Source organism: Crocuta crocuta, unplaced genomic scaffold (genome assembly GCF_008692635.1).
Source record: "Crocuta crocuta isolate KB4526 unplaced genomic scaffold, BGI_CrCroc_1.0 scaffold334, whole genome shotgun sequence".
NCBI lineage: Eukaryota > Metazoa > Chordata > Mammalia > Carnivora > Hyaenidae > Crocuta > Crocuta crocuta.
The window spans coordinates 3,128,693-3,148,299 of NW_027533260.1; the positions used below are offsets into that span (position 1 = coordinate 3,128,693).

The 19,607-nt window shown below is 49.7% G+C and overlaps 1 protein-coding gene across 1 annotated transcript in view; it reads left to right on the forward strand.

Moving 5' to 3' along the window:
• Positions 1-19,607, forward strand: part of ODAD1 (outer dynein arm docking complex subunit 1) — a 23,623-nt gene that overhangs the window by 421 nt on the left and 3,595 nt on the right. The window contains exons 2-9 of the mRNA XM_077747313.1: positions 281-336; positions 685-777; positions 1,928-2,027; positions 2,195-2,384; positions 15,013-15,135; positions 15,483-15,596; positions 17,330-17,397; positions 19,423-19,607. The exon at positions 19,423-19,607 is cut by the window's right edge and continues 1 nt beyond it. Of these exons, the coding sequence (XP_077603439.1) occupies positions 708-777; positions 1,928-2,027; positions 2,195-2,384; positions 15,013-15,135; positions 15,483-15,596; positions 17,330-17,397; positions 19,423-19,607 (850 nt within the window). The 5' untranslated portion in view covers positions 281-336; positions 685-707. The remainder of the gene's footprint in view (positions 1-280; positions 337-684; positions 778-1,927; positions 2,028-2,194; positions 2,385-15,012; positions 15,136-15,482; positions 15,597-17,329; positions 17,398-19,422) is intronic.

The window sequence follows — 19,607 nt, forward strand, 5'->3', positions numbered from 1 at the left end:
AGCCCCGCAGCCCCGCCCCTCAAGGCACACCCAGTTCCTCTTCGCTCAGGCCCTCTGCCCCGCCCCTCGCAGGGCTCCCCGCCTCCTAGCCCGTCTGTACACAGCCTGCTACGTCTCCTGAGGTCTCCTGACGTCTCCTGGCCGCCTCGGCCCCTCCTCCTCAGCCACCCCTCCTAAGACCCCTCCTCCCCCGCGCTCCCTCCTCCCCAGCCGCCCCGCCCACGGCCNCGTCCCACCCCTGCTGCTGTCCTCAGGTCTCATTGGCCCTTTATCTCCCCAGTAACCAGACCACAACAGTGAGCTTGGAGAACAAGTACAGATCAGACACTCCGGCAGGTAGGGACAGGGCTCGCTCGCCACAGCCGGCCGGGGTTTCCCCGCTCCTCCGTGTCTCCTTCTCCAAACAGCCACGCCTCAGAGATCCCCAGAGCTCAGGGGACCCGTCCCCCGCGCCAGAGTCAGAGTGGAAGCGCAAGACAGGGAATATGAGAGGTGGGAGGTGGGGAGGGATGTGGGGAGAGGCCGGAGAGGCGCTCCTCTACAACTGATTGGAGGCGTTGGGACTCGAACAGAGGCCAGAGCTGGTTCTGGGGTCACCTTCCAATTCCCTCGCGGTTCGTCCCCACCCTCCTTCCGGCGCCCTCCTGCTCTCTGTGTGAAGGGGTTCCCGTGTCGCCCCTGCAGGAGCCCCACTCTCTTCGGCCAAGATGCCTTTGGGACTCTCTGCAGGGAGCGCCCGCACCGAGGATGGAAGCGAGGTCTTCCTGGAAGGAATGGGTAATTCAGACGCTCTTGCTTTTTTTTCCCCCCCCAATCATTCCTCAGTTTTCACAAGTTCTAAGTACTGTGCTGCGGGACACGTGGGGGCGGGGAGGGGGCAGAGAACCCTCTAGCGGGGGACACGCATGCGTGGGAATGGAGGTGGAGCAGGGTAGATGGATAGACCAAGCCTGGAAGACTTCCTGTAGGAGGAGAAGTTGGCGTGGGGCTTGGAACTCCTCCTAGGAGTTGCCGATGGGAGAAGGAAGGAGGGACGATTGTTTCAGCAGAGAGAACATGTGGCTAGAACGGGGTTTCTGAGCCTCCATATTGTTGGCGCTTGGGGTCAGATCGGTCTTTAGTCATGGGGGCTGTCCCGGGCATGGTGGGGCACCTCTGACCTCCATCCACTACATGCCAGGGACACCCTACCCACCCTGCCCCCATATCCCGACAATCAAAAGTGTCTCCAGACATTGCCAACTTTCTGTGAGTGCAGAATCCCTCGTTGAGAACCACTGGGCCCTGGGAAGTGGGGGCCTAGCTGGCGGACCAGCCTGGAGAGGTGGTTAGGCTCAGGTCATATGGGGCCTTGAACATCAGGCCGAGGAGCTGCGGCTTCGTCCGGGGTCCTGGAGCTCCGCTTTGGGTGTAGAAGGACCTTCCGCGGCTGTGAAGGGAGGCCCAGAGGTTGGGGAAGAGGCTGGGGTGATGGTCCGGGCAGGACAGGATGAGGCCTGGCCTTGGAGGATGGGCCGAGAGTGAGGAGACCGGAGGACAGGGCTGAGGGACTGCTGGGCTCCGGGGCCTGAAGGGGAGAGGGGGAGCAAGACTGCGGTCCCCGGGTGTGGGCCCCAAGGTCCAGATCCTCTGTGGCGCGCGGCTGAGGACCTTCCAGGAGCGCCCTCTGGTGGGGAGGCGGATGTGTGCCCAAACCGGGCGTAGACGTGCGTTTAGGGGGAAAACCCAGAAATCAGCTTGGGGTACCCGAGTATCAAGGGGTGAGGTGGTGAGGGATACGGGGACTGAGGTGCAGTGCTGGGGGGCTGTTGGGGCCTGGGTCGGCCTTTCCGCTGCAGTTTGTGGGAGCCAGAATTCCTAGGTCCTGGAGAGGAAGGGCCTGGGGCCCGGATCCCTCCTGAGCCCAGCTGGCTGGTCCCTCCTTCAGCGGATTGGGAGCTGAGCCGACTGCAGCGGCAGTGCAAGGTGATGGAGGGCGAGCGGCGGGCGTACAGCAAGGAAGTCTACGCGCGCATCAACAAGCAACTGTGAGCCCAGGGCCTGGACCCCGGGCTGGGGTGGAAGGGGGCTCTTAAAGGGGCCAGGGGCCGCTTCCTGGGTCAGAGAGGGGAAAAGGCAGGCCCCGCGGCTGGGCTTTAGTGATTCTGAGACTCTGCCCCTTGCTGGCTTGCTGTCCACCTCCCTGCGTGGCCAGGAAGGAGATCGAACACCTGGAGGGGGTACGGGATAACCTTCAGGTCCAGATCAGCGTGGCCCAGAGCCAGGTCAAGCGGCTGCGGGACAACGAGAGGCTGGAGAACATGGGCCATCTGCTGAAATGTCGCGTCCGGGTGCAGGCCGAGGTCAACGAGCTACAGGAGCAGACCAGAGCGCTGGACAAGCAGGTGGGTCAGGGGACCAGACTCTGTGCATTGGGATGGCTTTGAGCCTTGGCTTCCCTGTCAGGAAATGGGCTTATTGAAAGCAATCCACGGAGGAGAGTTCTTTTCAGACTCTAACAGGAGTACGGGTGTTCGTGCTGAGCACGGTCCCACACTTCCCAAAACGGGGCTGGGGCGGTTAAAGGGGAAAGAAAACCTCACCTCCTGACATCAGCAAAGCCTGCGTTAGGCTCCTGGCCCTGCCGCGTCCGAGCTGTGAGACCATGGGCAGATCTTTGACCTCTCTGGGCCCTAGTTTTTTTCAACTGCCAAAAGGGGGTATGGGTAATGCCGTAGTGCCCACGTAGGTCTTTAATCCCACCTGCCCCAAGATCCTGACCTTGGAAACAGCATGACTTTTCCAGGTCAGGGTTCTTTCAAGGTTCTGTGGCCATGACTCCTGAGGCAGTTCACACGCCTGTAAACGCGCACGTATACTCGAGGCAAAAATTTCACCGGGGAGGAATTATGTTTTTCCAGGTGGGGTTCATTCTGCTATTTTCTGTTCTACACTTCATTAAAAAACAACAACAAACGAAGAAGTTGCTTCCCGAGACCAAATGATTTCTTTTTTCTTTTTCTTAAACATTTTTATTTATTATTGAGAGACAGAGAGAGACAGAGCATGAGCAGGGGAGGGGCAGAGAGAGGGGGAGACAGAGAATCCAAAGGAGGCTGCAGGCTCTGAGCTGTCGGCACAGAGCCCGACACGGGGCTTGAACCCATAAACCGTGAGATCATGACCTGAGTCGAAGTCAGACGCTCAACTGACTGAGCCACCCAGGCTCTCTTAGTGGCTCCTGTCTTTATCTGCTAGGCCAGCAATAGCCAGCTGAGTCTTTCTTATGTACGGTCCCTCTGACCCTCAGCTCTTGTCATTTCCTCTCCTTCTGTGCTGATGCTGATTTTCCTGCCCCCTTCTTTTTTTTTTTTAATTTTTAAAAATCTTTATTTATTTTTGAGAAAGAGAGAGACAGACAGAGATTATGAGCAGGGGAGGGGCAGAGAGAGAGGGAGACACAGAATCTGAAGCAGGTTCCAGGCTCCAAGCTGTCAGCCCAGAGCCCGACGTGGAGCTCAAACTCGTGAACTGCGAGTTCATGACTTGAGCCCCAAAGTCAGACGCTCAGCGACTGAGCCATCGTGGTGCCCCTCGCACCTTGTTTTTCTTACCTTTGACTTTCAATCAGTTTGTCTGTTCAGCTCTCAGGAGCACCCGGAGCTTGCCTTGTGGGTGCTGAATTCTGATTCACACACACCAAACTTTGGGCTGCTTCATGGTAGGATGCTGGCTTAGGGGTGTTGGCTGCGTGAACTGGTTTTCCTTCATCTTGTATGGAAATTCACCAGAGTAGGGTGATTTTACTATTTTGACCCCATGGGTTCCTTTGCCCTAACGAACTTGATTGTGGAGAACCACAGATCAGGTGGGGGATAGGGTCTCTAGAATACAACTCTGTGAAGTTCCCTATAAAGTCAAGAAAAGATGTGCTGGTGGCATTCATTCATCACACAGATAGTTGTGGAGTACCTGCTGAGTGCCCGCCATCGTTTTGGGTGTTGAGGACACAGCAGTGAACCAGACAGGGGTCCTGCGTTAATGTAGTTCACATTCTACTGGAGAGACAGAAAGCAAACCAGATCAAAGCTGAAGAACGAATTTTTTGGGAACAAATCATCGAGAATCAGGGAGGGGCACCTGGGTGGCTCAGTCAGTTGAGCGTTCGACTTCGGCTCAGGTCATGATCTTGCGGTTCGTGGGTTCGAGCCCCGCATCGGGCTCTGTGCTGACAGCTCAGAGTCTGGAGCCTGTTTCAGATTCTGTGTCTCCTCTCTCTCTGCCCCTCCCCTGATCATGCTGTCTCTCTCTCTCTCTCAGAAATAAATAAAACATTAAAAAAATTTTAGATTCCACCAGAGAGAGACAAAAAGATAGAAACGTGGGACAGTGGTTAAGAGACATTGCAGATACGGTGAGGTTAAATATATGTCTAAGGGTTTCAGAAGATTGGGCGCCTGGCTGGCTCTGTCGGTGGAGTGTGTGACTGCATCTCGGAGTTGTGGGTTCAAGCCCCACATTGGGTGTAGAGATTGCTTAAAAAAATAAAATCCTTGGGGCGCCTGGGTGGCTTAGTCGGTTGAGCGTCCGACTTTCGCTTAGGTCATGATCTCGCGGTTTGTGGGTTCGGGCCCCGCATCGGGCTCTGTGCTGACTGCCAGCTCGGAGCCTGGAGCCTGTTTCGGTCTGTGACTCCCTCTCTCTCTGACCCTCCCCTGCTCACGCTGTCTCTCTCTCTCTCTCCTAGAAATAAATAAAACATTAAAAAAAAAATAAAAACGTTGATTCATTTTTGAGAGACTGAGAGAGACAGAGCGCAAGTGGGGGAGGGGCACAGAGAGAGGGAGACAGAGAATCCGAAGCAGCCTCCAGGCTCTGAGCTGTCAGCACAGAGCCTGAAGTGGGGCTTGAACCCACGAACTGAGAGATCAAGACCTGAGCCAAAGTCGGATACTTAACCAACTGAGCCGCCCAGGCACCCCCCAAAAATAAAAATCTTTAAAAAGAAAAAGAGTTTCTGGAGAACAGAAAAGAGAATGGGATAGAGATAATATGTGATAAGATAATGTCTGAGAATTTTCCAAAGTCAATGAAAGGATGATTCCACAGATTCAAAGATGAATATAGATATTTTAGTATATAAAAGTAACCATGAAATAAGATAGTACTTTCAAAGGAGCCACAATGAAATGGACAGCTGATTTTTTTTAGAAGAAATATTGGCAGTCAGAAGATAGGTTATTATACTTCACTGTTCTGGGTGAGAAAGCTGTCAACTTAGAATCTTATACCCAATGAAAATGTCATCCATGAATGAGAGAGAATAGACATTTTCTGGCCATACATATATATACACACACATAGACAGATAGATAGACATAGTTTGAGAAAAACAATATATGGGTTAATGGACTGGCTTTTAAAACTTCCAATCTACTACCAATGGCTACTTGTATAAGGCTTTTGCCTTGACACACACATTCAGAATAGTTCCAAAACACAGTTTCTGATGCTTGCTTAAATTCTGTCTCTCCCTTTCTGAGCCTATCACATCAGAGGCTGATGACAGACAGCTCTTGGACTGGCACTAGTTTATAGCACTCATTGGTCTATGTAAGAAATAAAAAAGTAGGGGCACCTGGGTGGCTCAGTCGGTTAAGCATCCGACTTCAGCTCAGGTAATGATCTCACAGTTTGTGGGTTTGAGCCCCGCGTCGGGCTCTGTGCTGACAGCTCAGAGCTGGAGCCTGCTTCAGATTCTGTGTCTCCCTCTCTCTCTGCCCCTCTCCCGCTTGCACTCTGTCTCTCTCTCAAAAATAAATAAACGTTAAAAAAAGTATTTGATAAAATTCAGCATCCATTCATGCTAAAAACTCATGGAAGGTCACAAGGAAAAAAAGGACATTTCCTGAATTTGGTAAAGGTCAACTACAAAACATCTACAGAAAATATCATAGTTGATAGTGAAACATGGAAAAAAAAGATCTTTGAGTTTAGTAACAATATAATGATGTCAGCTATTACTACTTCTGCTTAACATTGTACTGGAGGTCCTATCTGGTGCAGTATTGTCAGGAAAAGAAAAAAAAAAACAATGTAAACATTGGAGAGGAAGAAATGAAGTTGTCATTGTTTGTTGATGATGTATCTGTACACAGAAGATCCAGAAGAATCTAACACTAATGTTTTATAATTAACAAGGTATTTTAACAATGTGGCTGGATACAGAATTCATGTTCAAAGTTAATACTTCTCTGTATTAGTAATACCTATTATAAAAGAAAAGAAGAAAATATGCATTTATAATAGGCAAAAGAAGTACCCGAGAAAAAATATAACAGAAGTGTCCGAGTCTTCTATGGAGTAGATTGTACAATTTTATTGAGGGATGTTAAAGAAGAGCTTAATAAATAGAGAGATCTATCCATGGACCGGAAGAATTAGTGTCCTAAAATGCCAGTTCTCCAAAATGATTTATAGATTCAGTGTAATCCCAACCAAAGTACTGAAAGTCTTTTTTTAATGGATGAGCTTGGCAAGCAGATTCTAAGGCTTCTATGGAAGTACAGTAGAGGAGATGACAGACTGACTTAAAAGAAGAAGAACAATGTGAAAGGATTTGCTTGATCACTTATCAAGATTTATTATAAAACTCTTGTGGGACGGAGTAGAGAGAGCTCTGAAAGAGACCAATGCACATGTGGACATTTGCTGCCTGACTTCGGGACATGGGAAAAGAGGACTCTAATAATGGTGCTGTGAAGGCTGGATGTTCATACTGTAAGATGAAACGCAACCCTTATCTCTCCTCCAAGCCCCATGACTAATTCCAGATGCATCAGATATCTAAGTGTGTGAAGGTGGGGAAGGATTTCTTAAATAAGTTATAGGAGTCTCTACTTCTAAGGGGAAAGACTGTTACTTCCCATGACTTTAAAGTCAATAGCTTCTGTTGAAAGAGACATAAAGAGTGTGCAGAGAAAGTCATGGAATGGAAATTCACAACGTGTTTGGCTGACAAAGGACTATTACCGAGAACATATAAGGAACTCCTACAAATCATTGAAGAGCCAGCCCAATTTTGAAAAACAGTTAAAGGATTTGAGTTGACACATCGCAAAATCAGAGATTCAGATGTCCAATAAATATAGGAATTACTCACCACTCATTAGTAATCAGAGAAAGGCAAATGGAAATCACAATGAGATTCCCTTAAACGCTTGCCAAATTTTCAAAAATCAGTGTCCGAAAATACCAAGCACTGGGGAGAAAAGTAGCACGTGGGAGCTCCCAATGAACTGTGGGCGGGGACATAAATTGTCACACGTATTCCGAAAAGTCTTTCCCCCCATTATCCATTGCATTTAAAGATCGACCTACCCTGGGATTCAGGGTCACACCCGCTTGGCATGGTCACCAGAAGCAGTCTCGAAGGAGGACAGGACAGCGTCAAACACATCTTCCTTGGGCCCAGCTGGGTGGTACCACACAAGCGGGTGGGAGTTGCCCTCCTCGGCCGAGGGAGGCTTCACACACAAGCTGTGAGGAGAGCGTCTAAGTCTACACCCCCACTCAGTTATAAGAAATACCCCACGGGGAAGCCAGGTTTCTGTTCAGTCCTGCTCACGCAGGCTCTTGAGAGGGAAGCCAGGTTTCTGTTCAGTCCTGCTCACGCAGGCTCTTGAGAGGGAAGCCAGGTTTCTGTTCAGTCCTGCTCACGCAGGCTCTTGAGAGGGAAGCCAGGTTTCTGTTCAGTCCTGCTCACGCAGGCTCTTGAGATCTATGAGTCCACTCACCGTGGTTTCAGTCCGATGTAGTTCACCAATCAGGTCATTTTTATAATAAACACTGTTGCCTGGAACAGAGCCGGTGTCCGTAGTTACCTTAACCCAGTATGTTCCCATGGAAACGGTGTCAGAGGAAAGTAAGCCAGAGTCACCTTCTAATGGAAAACAGGCTTAGATCTATTGGTAACTCTTCTTCCCACCCAGTGAGTGCACTTCCGAGCACAGGCCCTGGGACCGGGATTCACGTAAAGGGATGCTGAAATCATTCATACCGGGGGCGTCTGGGTGGCTCAGTCCGTTAAGTGTCCAACTGTGGCTCAGGTCATGATCTCATTTGTGGGTTCGAGCCCCACATCAGATTCTGTGCTGGCAGCTCAGAGCCTGGAGCCTGTTTCAGATTCTGTGTCTCCCTCTCTCTCTGCCCCTCCCCTGCTCATGTTCTGTCTCTGTCTCAAAAATAAATAAGCTGTAAAAAATTAAAAAAAAAAAACCCGAAGTCATTCATACTGGCCAGCTCCAAACTGGAAATAACCCAAATGTCCATCAGTATGTGAATGAACGAATAAATTGTGGTATATTTGCATACTGAAGTAGTATACAGCAATGAAAAATGAATGAATTACCATTACAGCCACAAGGGTGGCACATTTGCAGGAAGCAAAACATAGAACAGATAGTGGGGTGCTTGGGGGCTCAGCTGGTTAAACAGCTGGCTCTTGGTTTCAGCTCAGGTCATGATCTCATGATCATGATCTCCGAGCTGACAGCACAGAGCCTGCCTGGGATTCTCTCCCTCTCTCTCTTCTCCTCCCTCATTCGTGCTCTCTCTTCCAAAATAAATACACTTAAACAATTTTTAAAAACCCATACAGGTAGCATGATTTCATTGATGTAAAATTCAAAATCAGTCCAAACGCAACTTTTGTTTAGGGGTACATACATGGGTGATAAAACCACAAAGTAAAAACATGAATTTCACTGAAGAAATTATGGCAAACAGAATAACGATCCCTCTAAGATGTCCACATCCTGATCCCGGGACCTTCTGAGTATGTTACTTTACGTGGCAAAAGAGATTCTGCAGAGATGTTGAGAAAGGGAGATTCCCCTAGATGGTCCAGGAGGGCCCAATGTCATCTCAGAAGTCCTTATAAGGACAGGTCAGAATCAGAGAATCAGGGGACAGAATCAGGTCCCCTTATGACCTGACCTCGAATCAGAGAAGTTGATGTGATGATGGAGAAGGAAGAGGTGAAGAGGAGGAGGAGAGGTTGGAGGGGCCATGAGCCAAGGAATCCAGCCTCTAGAAATGGGAATTCTCTCCTGGAATTTCCAGAAGGAATTCAGCCTCGCTGGCGCCTTGATTTCCTGAAACCAGTGAAACTGATTTCAGACTTCTGACCTCCAGAAGTGTAAGAAAGAGGTTCGTTAAGTGTTAAGCCAGTAACTGTGTGATGCTTTGTTACCTCAGCAAAGGGAAGTGACAGAGGCAGGGTTGTGGTACGTCTGTGGAGAGGAGGGTAGGGGTGAGGAGGGGCGGATCCGCCGTGCTGTCAGCATTCTGGTTCTTGACCTGGCTGAACATCCAAGGATGTTCAGTTCAAAATACATAATAAGTTGTATGTACATCATCTATGCACTTTTCTGTGTACAGTACTGTTTTTTAAAGTGTATTTACTTATTTTTGAGAGAGAGACAGAGAGAGGGAGGGAGAGAGAATCCCAAGCAGGGTCCACGCTGTCAGCTCAGGGCCCAATGCGAGTCTCAAATTCATGAACCAGGAGATCATGACCTGACCCAAAGCCAAGAGTTGGATGCTTAACCACCTGAGCCACCCAGGTGCCCCCACAGTGACATTTTTTTAAAGGAAAAAAAAAAAGATGTTAGCTATCATAGACCTAAATGTAAAATCTAAAACTATAAAACTTTAGGGGCACCTGGGGGGCTCAGTCGGTTAAGCATCTGACTTTGGCTCAGGTCATGATCTCACGGTCTGTGAGTTCGAGCCCCGCATCGGGCTCTGTGCTGACAGCTCGAAGCCTGGAGCATGCTTTGGATTCTGTGTCTCCCTCTCTCTGCCCCTCCCCCACTCTCACTCTGTGTATGTGTATGTGTCTCTCTCTCTCAAAAATAAACATTAAAAAAGATTTTTTTAAACTATAAAACTTTTAGAAGGAAATAGGAGAAAAGCTTTGTGAGCTTGGCTTAGGCAAAGATTTCTTTCTTTTTTTCTTTTTTGGCTTAGGCAAAGATTTCTTAGCTATGTCACCAAAAGCATGATCCACAAAAGGACAAATTGATAAACCGAACTCCATAATATTGAAAAACTTCTCTTCAAAAGATACTGTTGAGAGAATGACAAACTAAGCCCTTACAATGGGAGAAATCTTTGCAAAGGGTACAGCTGATAAAGAACTTGTATCTGGAATTTATCAAGAACCCTCAATAAGAAAACAGAGGATCCAATCAGGAAGCACTGGCGGAAGAGTTGAACAGTCACTTCACCAGAAACCATGTAAGATGACAACAAGCACATGGAAGATGCTCAGCGGTGTTAGTCATTAGAGGAACGCGAACGAAAATCACGAGAAACCTCTACGACCATTTTAGAATGGCTGGGATTAAAAAGACCTTACCCGGTGTTGGTGAGGGTGTGGAGGAATTGGGACTCCCACGGCCTGCTGGGCGGAATGCAAATGGCATGACCACTTTGGAAAACACTCTGGCAGCTTCTAAAAAAGTTAAATGTACCCTAACCATACGAATCAGACATTCTGCCTCCTAGGTATTTACCCAAGAGAAAAGGAGGCATATGTTCGTACAGACTTGTACGTGAATCTTCGTAACAGCCTTATTTGTGAAATGCAAGATGGAAACAACTCAAATGTCCACCAGAAGGCGAATGGATAAAGAAATTGTGGTTACGTCCATACACTGGAAAGCTACTCACCAATAAAAAGGATTGGGCTATTGATACACCCAACAATGTGGATGAATTTCAGAATAACTGTTCTGAGTGAAAGAAGCCAGACCCTCCCCCTCAGAAAGAGTTTACACTATGAGATTCCATTGATTGATCGAGTGATTGATTGGTTTTTAAGTAATCTCTATACCCAACATGGGGCTCGAACTTACAACCCCATGATCAAGCATCCCATGCTCTACCGACTGAGCCAGCCATGCACCCCTGTGATTTCCTTGACAAAACTCCTTAGTGACAAAACTCCTTAGTGACTGCCAGGGGGTGGGGGGCACAGAAGAACAGCAAAGGGACATGAGGAAGCTTTTGGGGGTGATATGTTCACTAATCTTGATTATGTCAGTCTTAAAAAATTGTATACTTTAAGTAGTTTTTTTTAATGTTTTTTATTTCTGAGAGAGAGAGAGAGAGAGAGACAGCATGAGCAGGGGAGGGTCAGAGAGAGAGAGGGAGACACAGAATCCGAAGCAGCTCCAGGCTCTGAGCTGGCTGTCAGCACAGAGCCCAATGTGGGGCTCGAACCCACGAACCATGAGATCATGACCTGAGCTGAAGTCGGACGCTTAACCAACTGAGCCACCCAGTCGCCCCTAAATAGTGTAGTTTTATTGTATGTTATTTATACTTCAACAAAGCTGTCAGAAAAGTTTCCTACCTCACACCATATAAAAACAGAAGTTCTGGGGCACCTGGGTGGCTCAGTCGGTTGGGCATCTGACTCTTGATTTTGGCTCAAGGGTCGTGCCATCCCAGGGTCCCAGGCTCCCCAGGGTCGTGGGATCAAGCCTTGCGTCAGGCTCCGTGCTGAGCTTGGAGCCCTCTTGAGATTCCCTCTCTCTGCCTGTCTAAAATAAAACAAACATAAATTCTAGAGTTTTATTAGTTATTAGAGACCCAAATGTGAAAAGCAAAGTTCAAATATTTTTAAAAATTGGAGGAGAGTGTTTTCTAATCTTGGGAAGAACTTCTCAAGCGAGTGGGTCCTAAACTTTCCTTGTTCCCAGAACCCTTAATTTCTGAGTAACATTTTTAGAACCTCTCACCTCCGTTAGTCAGCTGTGTGCTGCGGAATCGGCAGGTAGGGAGGAAAAAGGCCCTGATTTACAGCATTGGCCGATTTTCACAAAAAATACAAGTATTCCCCTGCTTTTCGAAAATTACGCATTAAAAAAAAAAAAGAAAATTACGCATTATACCACTTGGCTTTTTCAGAAGACCTGCATCAGTGGCTGTTTTGGCTAAATAGCTGTTTTCAAATCCGAGGAGGATTTGAGCTTTTACAAAAAAAAAAAGGGAAAAAAGGAAAAATAGCACTCAGCATTTGTTTCACAGCGAGCTGTCAGAGGCAGCCTGCACCCCGAGCAGTGAGAGGGGGTCCCCCCCGCAAGCTCCTTTCTGGGAAGCACTCAGCATGTGAGCATCTGGCTGCCAGAGCTTTGAACTGGGTCCATCAGCATCTTCGCTTTCTCTTGGTTTATTTTGTGCAGTTGTTAGCAAAATGTGTCTGAAAGTATCAGACAAGCCTAAGCGAGCTTATTTTTGGGGGGTCCGGGAATGCTATACATTTTGTTTCCCATACAAACTACTGGTCATCCCTTCTTCACTTTCTGCCATTTGGGCTCATGAAGGATCTCATAGGAACGCTCTACTTTCTAAGGGGAAACTTGTACTCTATCCCTAAGGTGACCCCCAGGGAGTCGCTCCCCAGTGTAAGACCCTCCCCTTCAGTGAGGGCAGAACCTGTGACTTGATTCTGGCCAAGAAAATACAGCATGAGGGATGTCACTCCGTTCATTAGGTTATCTTATATAAGACTGTCCCTGGGGCGCCTGGGGGGCTCAGTTGGTTAAGCACCCGACTTCGGCTCAGGTCATGATCTCATGGTTCGTGGGTTCGAGCCCCGCGTCAGGCTCTGTGCTGACAGCTCAGAGCCTGGAGCCTGCTTCAGATTGTGTGTCTCTCTGGCCCTCCCCTGCTCATGCTCTGTCTCTGTCTTGCTGTCTCTCAAAAATAAACATTTAAAAAAATGTAAACAAACTAGTGTTTTCATCCTAACAACCTAGAGACCGTTTGAAAATGAATACACAAATAGAAAAAATTGTATTTCATTCTTTTTAGAAAAATGTTTTAAAATGTTTATCCATTTTTGAGAGATGGAGAGCAAGCACAATTATCTACCGGTGGGATGTTTGTGCCTTTGGGTCATAGAGTCAGACTGGACTCACCACTCTTGCTCTGGGCTGACTTCTGTGCAGTACTCGGTTTTCTTCCTCCTTCCCTCCCTCCTCTCTCCCTTCCTCTTTCTTTCTTTCTTTCTTTCTTTCTTTCTTTCTTTCTTTCTTTCTTTCTTTCTTTCTTTCCTTCCTTCCTTCCTTCTCTCTCTCTCTCTCTTTCTTTCGTCTTTTTTTCTTTCATTTCTCTTCTTTCCATCCTTCCTTCCTTCCTTCCTTCCTTTCATTTTTAATTGAAAATTTTGCTGGGATAATTATAGATGCACATGCAATTGGAAGAAATAATACAGAGAGGTTCCTTGTACACTTTGGCCAGTTTTCCCCACTGGTAACATTTCTGGACATTTGATTATTTTATTTTATTATTATTTTTTTAAATATTTTTATTTCTAGGAGAGAGAGAGAGAGAGAGAGAGAGACAGCGTGAGCAGGGGAGGGTCAGAGAGAGAGGGAGATACAGACTCTGAAATAGGCTCCAGGCTCCGAGCTGGCAGTCAGCACAGAGCCCGACGCGGGGCTTGAACCCACGAACCGCGAGATCATGACCTAAGCGAAAGTCGGACGCTTAACCGACTGACCCACCCAGGCGCACCCCCCCCACCCCTGGATATTTGGAACTCAGTTTCACAAAGATGTGAGTCATCAAAAGGAACATAGCACCGTCTTGTGTTGAACCTGTGAACTGCTTTGAGCTCGTAGTTCATGCGGTGTCTGACCCATGTCAGTGTGCCTCCCTCCACACTGAAAATATCAGGGTGCCTGGGTGGCTCAGTCGGTTAAGCAGCTGACTTCGGCTCAGGTCATGATCTTACAGTTTGTGGGTTCGAGCCCCGCGTTGTGCTGACAGCTAGCTCAGAGCCTGGAGCCTGCTTCGGATTCTGTGTCCCCCTCTCTCTCTGCCCCTCCCTTGCTCACGCTCTGTCTCTCTCTGTCTCTCAAAAATGAATATAAACATTAAATTTTTTTTTAAATTAAAAAAACCCCTGAAAATATCCCCCTGGTGCTCCCTTTGAATTTGCTGCAATGCTCTGGGGTGCCTGGGCAGAGGCATCCGTTTTCTAGGGGACACTGTAACAAAGAACCACAAGCTCTGGGTGGCTTAAATGACAGGAATCTATTGTCCCATGGTTTTGAAGGCTGGGGATCCAGGATGGAAGTATTGGAGGGTGGCGTTTTCCCTCTGTGCACTTCTAGGTCCAAATTTCCCCTTTGCATAACGACACCACCACCAGGTACGCTGACACACGACATCCTCATGACTTCGTCTTGATTATCTCTGTAAAGAGCCTGTGTCCAAATAAGCTCACGTTCTGAGGTACTGGGATTAGCCCTTAAACATATGAATTTGGGGGGCAGGACACAACCCAACCCATAAAGGCACACAAATTAGAAATACAGCCTTAAGCCATCCCACTTACTCATTTGATCTGCACGTTTCATTGAGAACCTACTGTGTGTTAGGCACACAGAAAAGAGCATTCCGCCCTCATGAAGCTTCCCAATTTATCGGGGAGACCGCGCGCCCCAAATGAGTAAAGAGGACTACGGAAACGAGGACGGGTTGGCAATGGCTTCGCGCGTAGCCAGACCCAGGGGAATGCAATGGCTCCAGGGGCTCACTCTCATCATCTCTCCGTCTCTTGTCTGCACTTGGTCTACGGGCCTCCACCTGCTGGACTCTCCATGCGCCGGGGACTGGGACAGCGGAAGTCCTGGAGTCCCGTCCATCTACCTCGTGCCTGTCCCCCAAAATACGGGGAAGGGAGTCAGGCTGGCTCCGCTTGGCTCGCATGTCCATCCCTAGGACAGTCACTGGGGGTGTGGGAACCTGGCTCGTGCGGCTGGTAAGGCGGCTTGCTGTGTTCGGAAGCCAGAACCACATGGGAAGGTGGGCGCCGCCAGCAGAAGAAGGACAGAACAGATCGCTGGGGCCACAGGATGGCGGAAGGCAGCCACGCCCAGCCACTCACCCTCCCTGGTGCCTCAGTCCCTGCCACACTCAGCCAACAAATAGGTACCATCCTCTTTCCTCCAGATCCAGGAGTGGGAGACCCGGATCTTCACCCACAGTAAGGCTATCAGGGCCCCGGGACTCATCCTGGATCAGAAGGTCAAGATCCGGCGAAGGATCAAGATCCTAGAAGACCAGTTGGACAGGGTGAGGGCCAGCCCCTTGGCTCCCTCCAGACCTGAGCTCTGGGGGTGGGGACGGGGGAAACTGAGCATAGGGTCAAGTTCCAGAAACGGTGGACCAGATGCCCGGAGGGGGGCATGCCTGAAACACTGGGCTCCCCAAGAAGGATCAGGAGACATGAGCCTGAGAGATGGAGGGTGCCCAAGGACAGGAGACTGATGCCCGGGTCCTTAGGGGAACTAGGCAACGCTCTCAGGGTCCCCAGATCGGGAACGGGCCCCACACGTGACAAGTGCCCACTCCTTGTCCCAGTGTGCAAGAGGGAGGCAGGCCGGGCGTCAGACAGACTTTAGTACTCCCCTCCCCCCCAGGTCACCTGTCGCTTTGACATCCAGCTGGTGCAGAACGCGGCCCTGAGGGAAGAGCTGGATCTCCTGCGCATTGAGAGGAACCGCTATCTGAACGTGGACCATAACCTGCAGAAGGTCAGTGGCCTTGAAGGGCCAAGGACCTGTTGGCCCAGCTGGGGTAGGGAGAGGACTCAACTCCAGCACTCCGGCCTCAAGTACGGAATCTACTGGAGCCATAGGTTTCCCTCCGTCCAGAGGGAAGGGAGGCCTCGAAAACATTCCAGGACGCTTCCAACAGAAAGGCGGCCTCATTTAGACTTACCGAAGCCGGGATGTCATTGTGACAGCCAGACCATTCTGTGGGTATCTCTGTAACCTTTGATGGCCTTTGAGGAACCTTCTCTTTCTCCTCCACCTTCCCTTCCCTGAAAGAAGAGCACAGAGAACTCTAGTCTTCGCCAGATTGATAATTTGCCATATTTACACACACACACGCTCTAATTATTATTTGTTTACTGAAGATAATCTATTATCACGACTGCTGAACTTTTGAGGATGCACCGCACACACGATGCCCCTAGGAACTACTGTGTGAATTTCCTAAGAATAAGACCATTTTCTTACAGAAACACGGGGCAGTTACCCAAGTCAGGAACCTCGATGATATTACAATCCTACACCGTCCCTGTTTAAAGTTCTCTGAAGGTTCCAGTGATGTTCTTTGCAGCCGATTTGATTTTCTTCCTCTAGGCTCCAAGCCAGGGTCCCACACTGCATTTGGTTGTCCAGGCTCTGTTCATCTAGAACCATCCCTTGGCCCATTTGTGATGTTTATTTTTGAGAGAGAGAGAGAGAGAGCGAGCGAGCGCAAGGGAGCAGCGGAGAGGGAGGGAGACAGAACCTGAAGCAGGCTCCAGGCTCCAAGCTGTCAGCACAGAGCCTGATGTGGGGCTCGAACCCATGAACCATGAGATCATGACCTGAGCTGGAATCAGACGCTTAACTGACTGAGCCCCCCAGGCGCCCCTCCCAAACCATGTCTAAAGTACAGCGAGGTTCATTTGCTTCTGTTTCATATTCCGTTTTATTTCTCCCCTTTCCTCCCAGTACTGTTGATTGAATATTCCTGATGAACATATAAACCATTAACAGCGCTTCCTAAACAAAACTCCTCCAAAAGGTATCCCAGAGAAACATCATTTCTTTTCCTTGTCTCTCAGTTCCTCCCATCCAGCCTTGTAGCTTCCGGTTATCCATCCTGAGTTTCTTTTTGCAAAAGTAATTATGTTGTGCGTGTGCACGTATGTTTATATACGTATAAATGTATACATCTACATCTATTGTATATACCTTAATATATACATACACATTACATATATGTATATACACGTATATATGTGTATATGTGCACATATATGTATGTAATTGTATATACATTCATATGTACATACACATTATATACGTGTATATAATTATATACATATATATATACACATTATATATAATCTCCTTCCTTCTCTCTCCGGAAAGAACCCTTTTTACCCATAATAACTGCAAAGTCATTTCTTTGGAATTAGAAGACGGATGGGTGTGGTCACAATGAGGACATTCACGCACATTTCTGAACCCGACCACAGAGTTAGGGAGGCGCTCTTAGGAATGTTCTGGAGTGAGGGTTTCGCGAGGAGAAGCCCTCTGAGCCAGCCTTCCGGCCCAGTGGCCGCCAGCGAGGAAGGTCCACACATTTGGGAGGCGCGGGAGTCCCCGTTCTTGCTGGGGGGGAAGGGGGTGGGGAAGTCCACCGGGTGTAAAGGAAGGGCCTACAGCGAGGATGCCGTAAGAAAGTCATCCGTTTTGTTCTCTTGCAGGAAATCCGGCGCCTGCGACACACAGTAGGCGCCCTCATGGCCTCGTCTTCGGCTGCCTATGCCGTCAGGTAAGGCCCAATTTGGGGCTGCGCTCACGTGGCACGCACTTTGCCATAGGCAGAGGTGGGAGGGTTCAGAACTCCAGAAATAGACATTCGGAACCAATTATANGAGAGAGAATCCTAAGCAGGCTCCAGAAGTCAGCACAGAGCCCAGCACAGGGCTCCATCTCGCAGACTGTGAGATCATGACCTGAACCAGAACCGAGTCTGACGCTTAACCAACTGAGCCTCCCGGGCACCTGGTTTCCTACCTTCCATTCAGGGTCTTGTTTCTCCCTGGGACTTCTGCTTACTCAGGGTGCATGTTCCTCACGACATCAGTTATAGCCCAGATCTACCTTTTGGTTGCTGAGATTTCTTCCTTCTTTTTTTTTTTTCATTTTGTTAACACAAACATAACAAAATTCACCATTTTGAAGTGTACATAGAGTTCAGTGGCATTTATGACGCTCACAATGTTGTGCGACTATCACCTCTTTTTAAAAATTTTTTAAAATATTTTTGTTTATTTTTGAGAGAGAGAGAGAGAGAGACGGAGTACAAGTGGGCAGGGGGGCAGGGGGAGAGAGGGGGACACAGAATCCAAAACAGGCTCCAGGCTCCGAGCTGTCAGCACAGAGCCGGACGCGGGGCTCGAACCCACGAACTGTGAAATGATGATCTGAGCCGGAGTTGAGACTCTCAACCATCTGAGCCCCTGAGGCGCGTGGCCAGGCTCCCCTCTCCTGCCAGGCACCACGGGTGATGGCTGGCCGGCCTGTCTCCATCCCTGCAGCCTCGGACCACACTCCTCCGGCTGATTGCCTGGGCCAGGTCACAACCTCTGTCTTCCACTGTGACATGACCGTGATAAGGGTGGCCACCTCCCAGCGCTGCTGTTCTAGAAAGCTCCCCCTGCAGGTCTGGCTCTCAGGATTCGGGATCCCTCCCCCCTGCCCCTCAGTTGGCACGGAATGTGAGGCACAGAAAGCATGTGAGTCCCGGTCCCCGAGGAGGGCTGCCACCAGCACGTGGCCGTGTCACTGGGGCTGGGGCCTCTGTGTGCCCGGGGGAGGCCTCCCACCCAGGAGGGCTGACCTGAGTAGGCCTGGCAGGCATCTGGAAAGATCAAGAAGCTGGAGGGGTGCCCGGGCGGTTCAGTCGGTGAAGCATCCTGACTCTTGATTTGAGATCAGGTCATGAGCTCACCGTTCAGGAGTTCGAGCCTCGCACAGGGCTCTGTCAGCACGGAGCCTGCTTAGGATTCTCTCTCCCTCTCTCTCTGCCCCTTTCCCACTTGTGTGCACAAGCTCACTCTCTCTCTCTCTCAAAATAAATAAATAAACTTAAAAAAAAAAAGAACAAGAAGCTGGTGCTCAGGCTGGAGGTGATCAAAGTTGAGGCAGGTGTCAAGTAGGGAGAATGGCCAGTGGGCAGGGACCTGCGGAGGCTGGACTGCTGTTCTCCTAATGACCCTCTGACCCTGGCTCCTGTGACTTGTGAAATAGGTTTGGGGCACCGGGAATTCAGGCTGCACTGTGGGTAAAAGCTGAAAAGCCACACTTTCAGATGAGCAGGCCACAAGACTCTGGGGGCTGAGGCTTCCAGAGCACCCCCAATATGCTAACACGTGGGCGAGGGCGTCTGTGTGTCCACCATGAGGCCCCGAACGGTCCAGGCCTCTCCTGTTTCCCATCACACGACCCCCAGGCTCCGGCCTGATTACCTGATCATCCGGGGCTAAGCCTCCCGGGTGCGAGGAGAGTCTCTAACTGGTGCCTCCGCTCCGCGGCCCACACAATAATGCCCAGGCCTCCCGGGGGCCCTGTGTGCGCTCAGCAGTGCCCCCCCCCCAAGAAGAGGCGGGCCATCAGTCCCTTACCGCCCACCCTGCTTCCACCCTATCACCTGACTCCCCTTCAGGAAACTAGGAAGGTTTTTGTCTTTATGGGGGGGGGCGGTTCTGCACTCTGATTCTGCCCCATCCCTGGGACCCCGGGCTGCCCTGTCCTCCCTGACCCCTGGGCTCCCGCCCCCCCCACCCCCCCGCAGGGAGGAGGCAAAGACCAAGCTGGGCATGCTGCGGGAGAGGGCGGACAAGGAGGTGGCCCAGAACGAGACGGAGGTGCAGGCCCTGCAGCGGCACATAGCGCACCTCGAACAGCTCCACCGCTTCCTCAAGCTCAAGAACAATGAGCGGCAGCCAGACCCCGCAGTCCTGGAGAAGCGCGAGACGC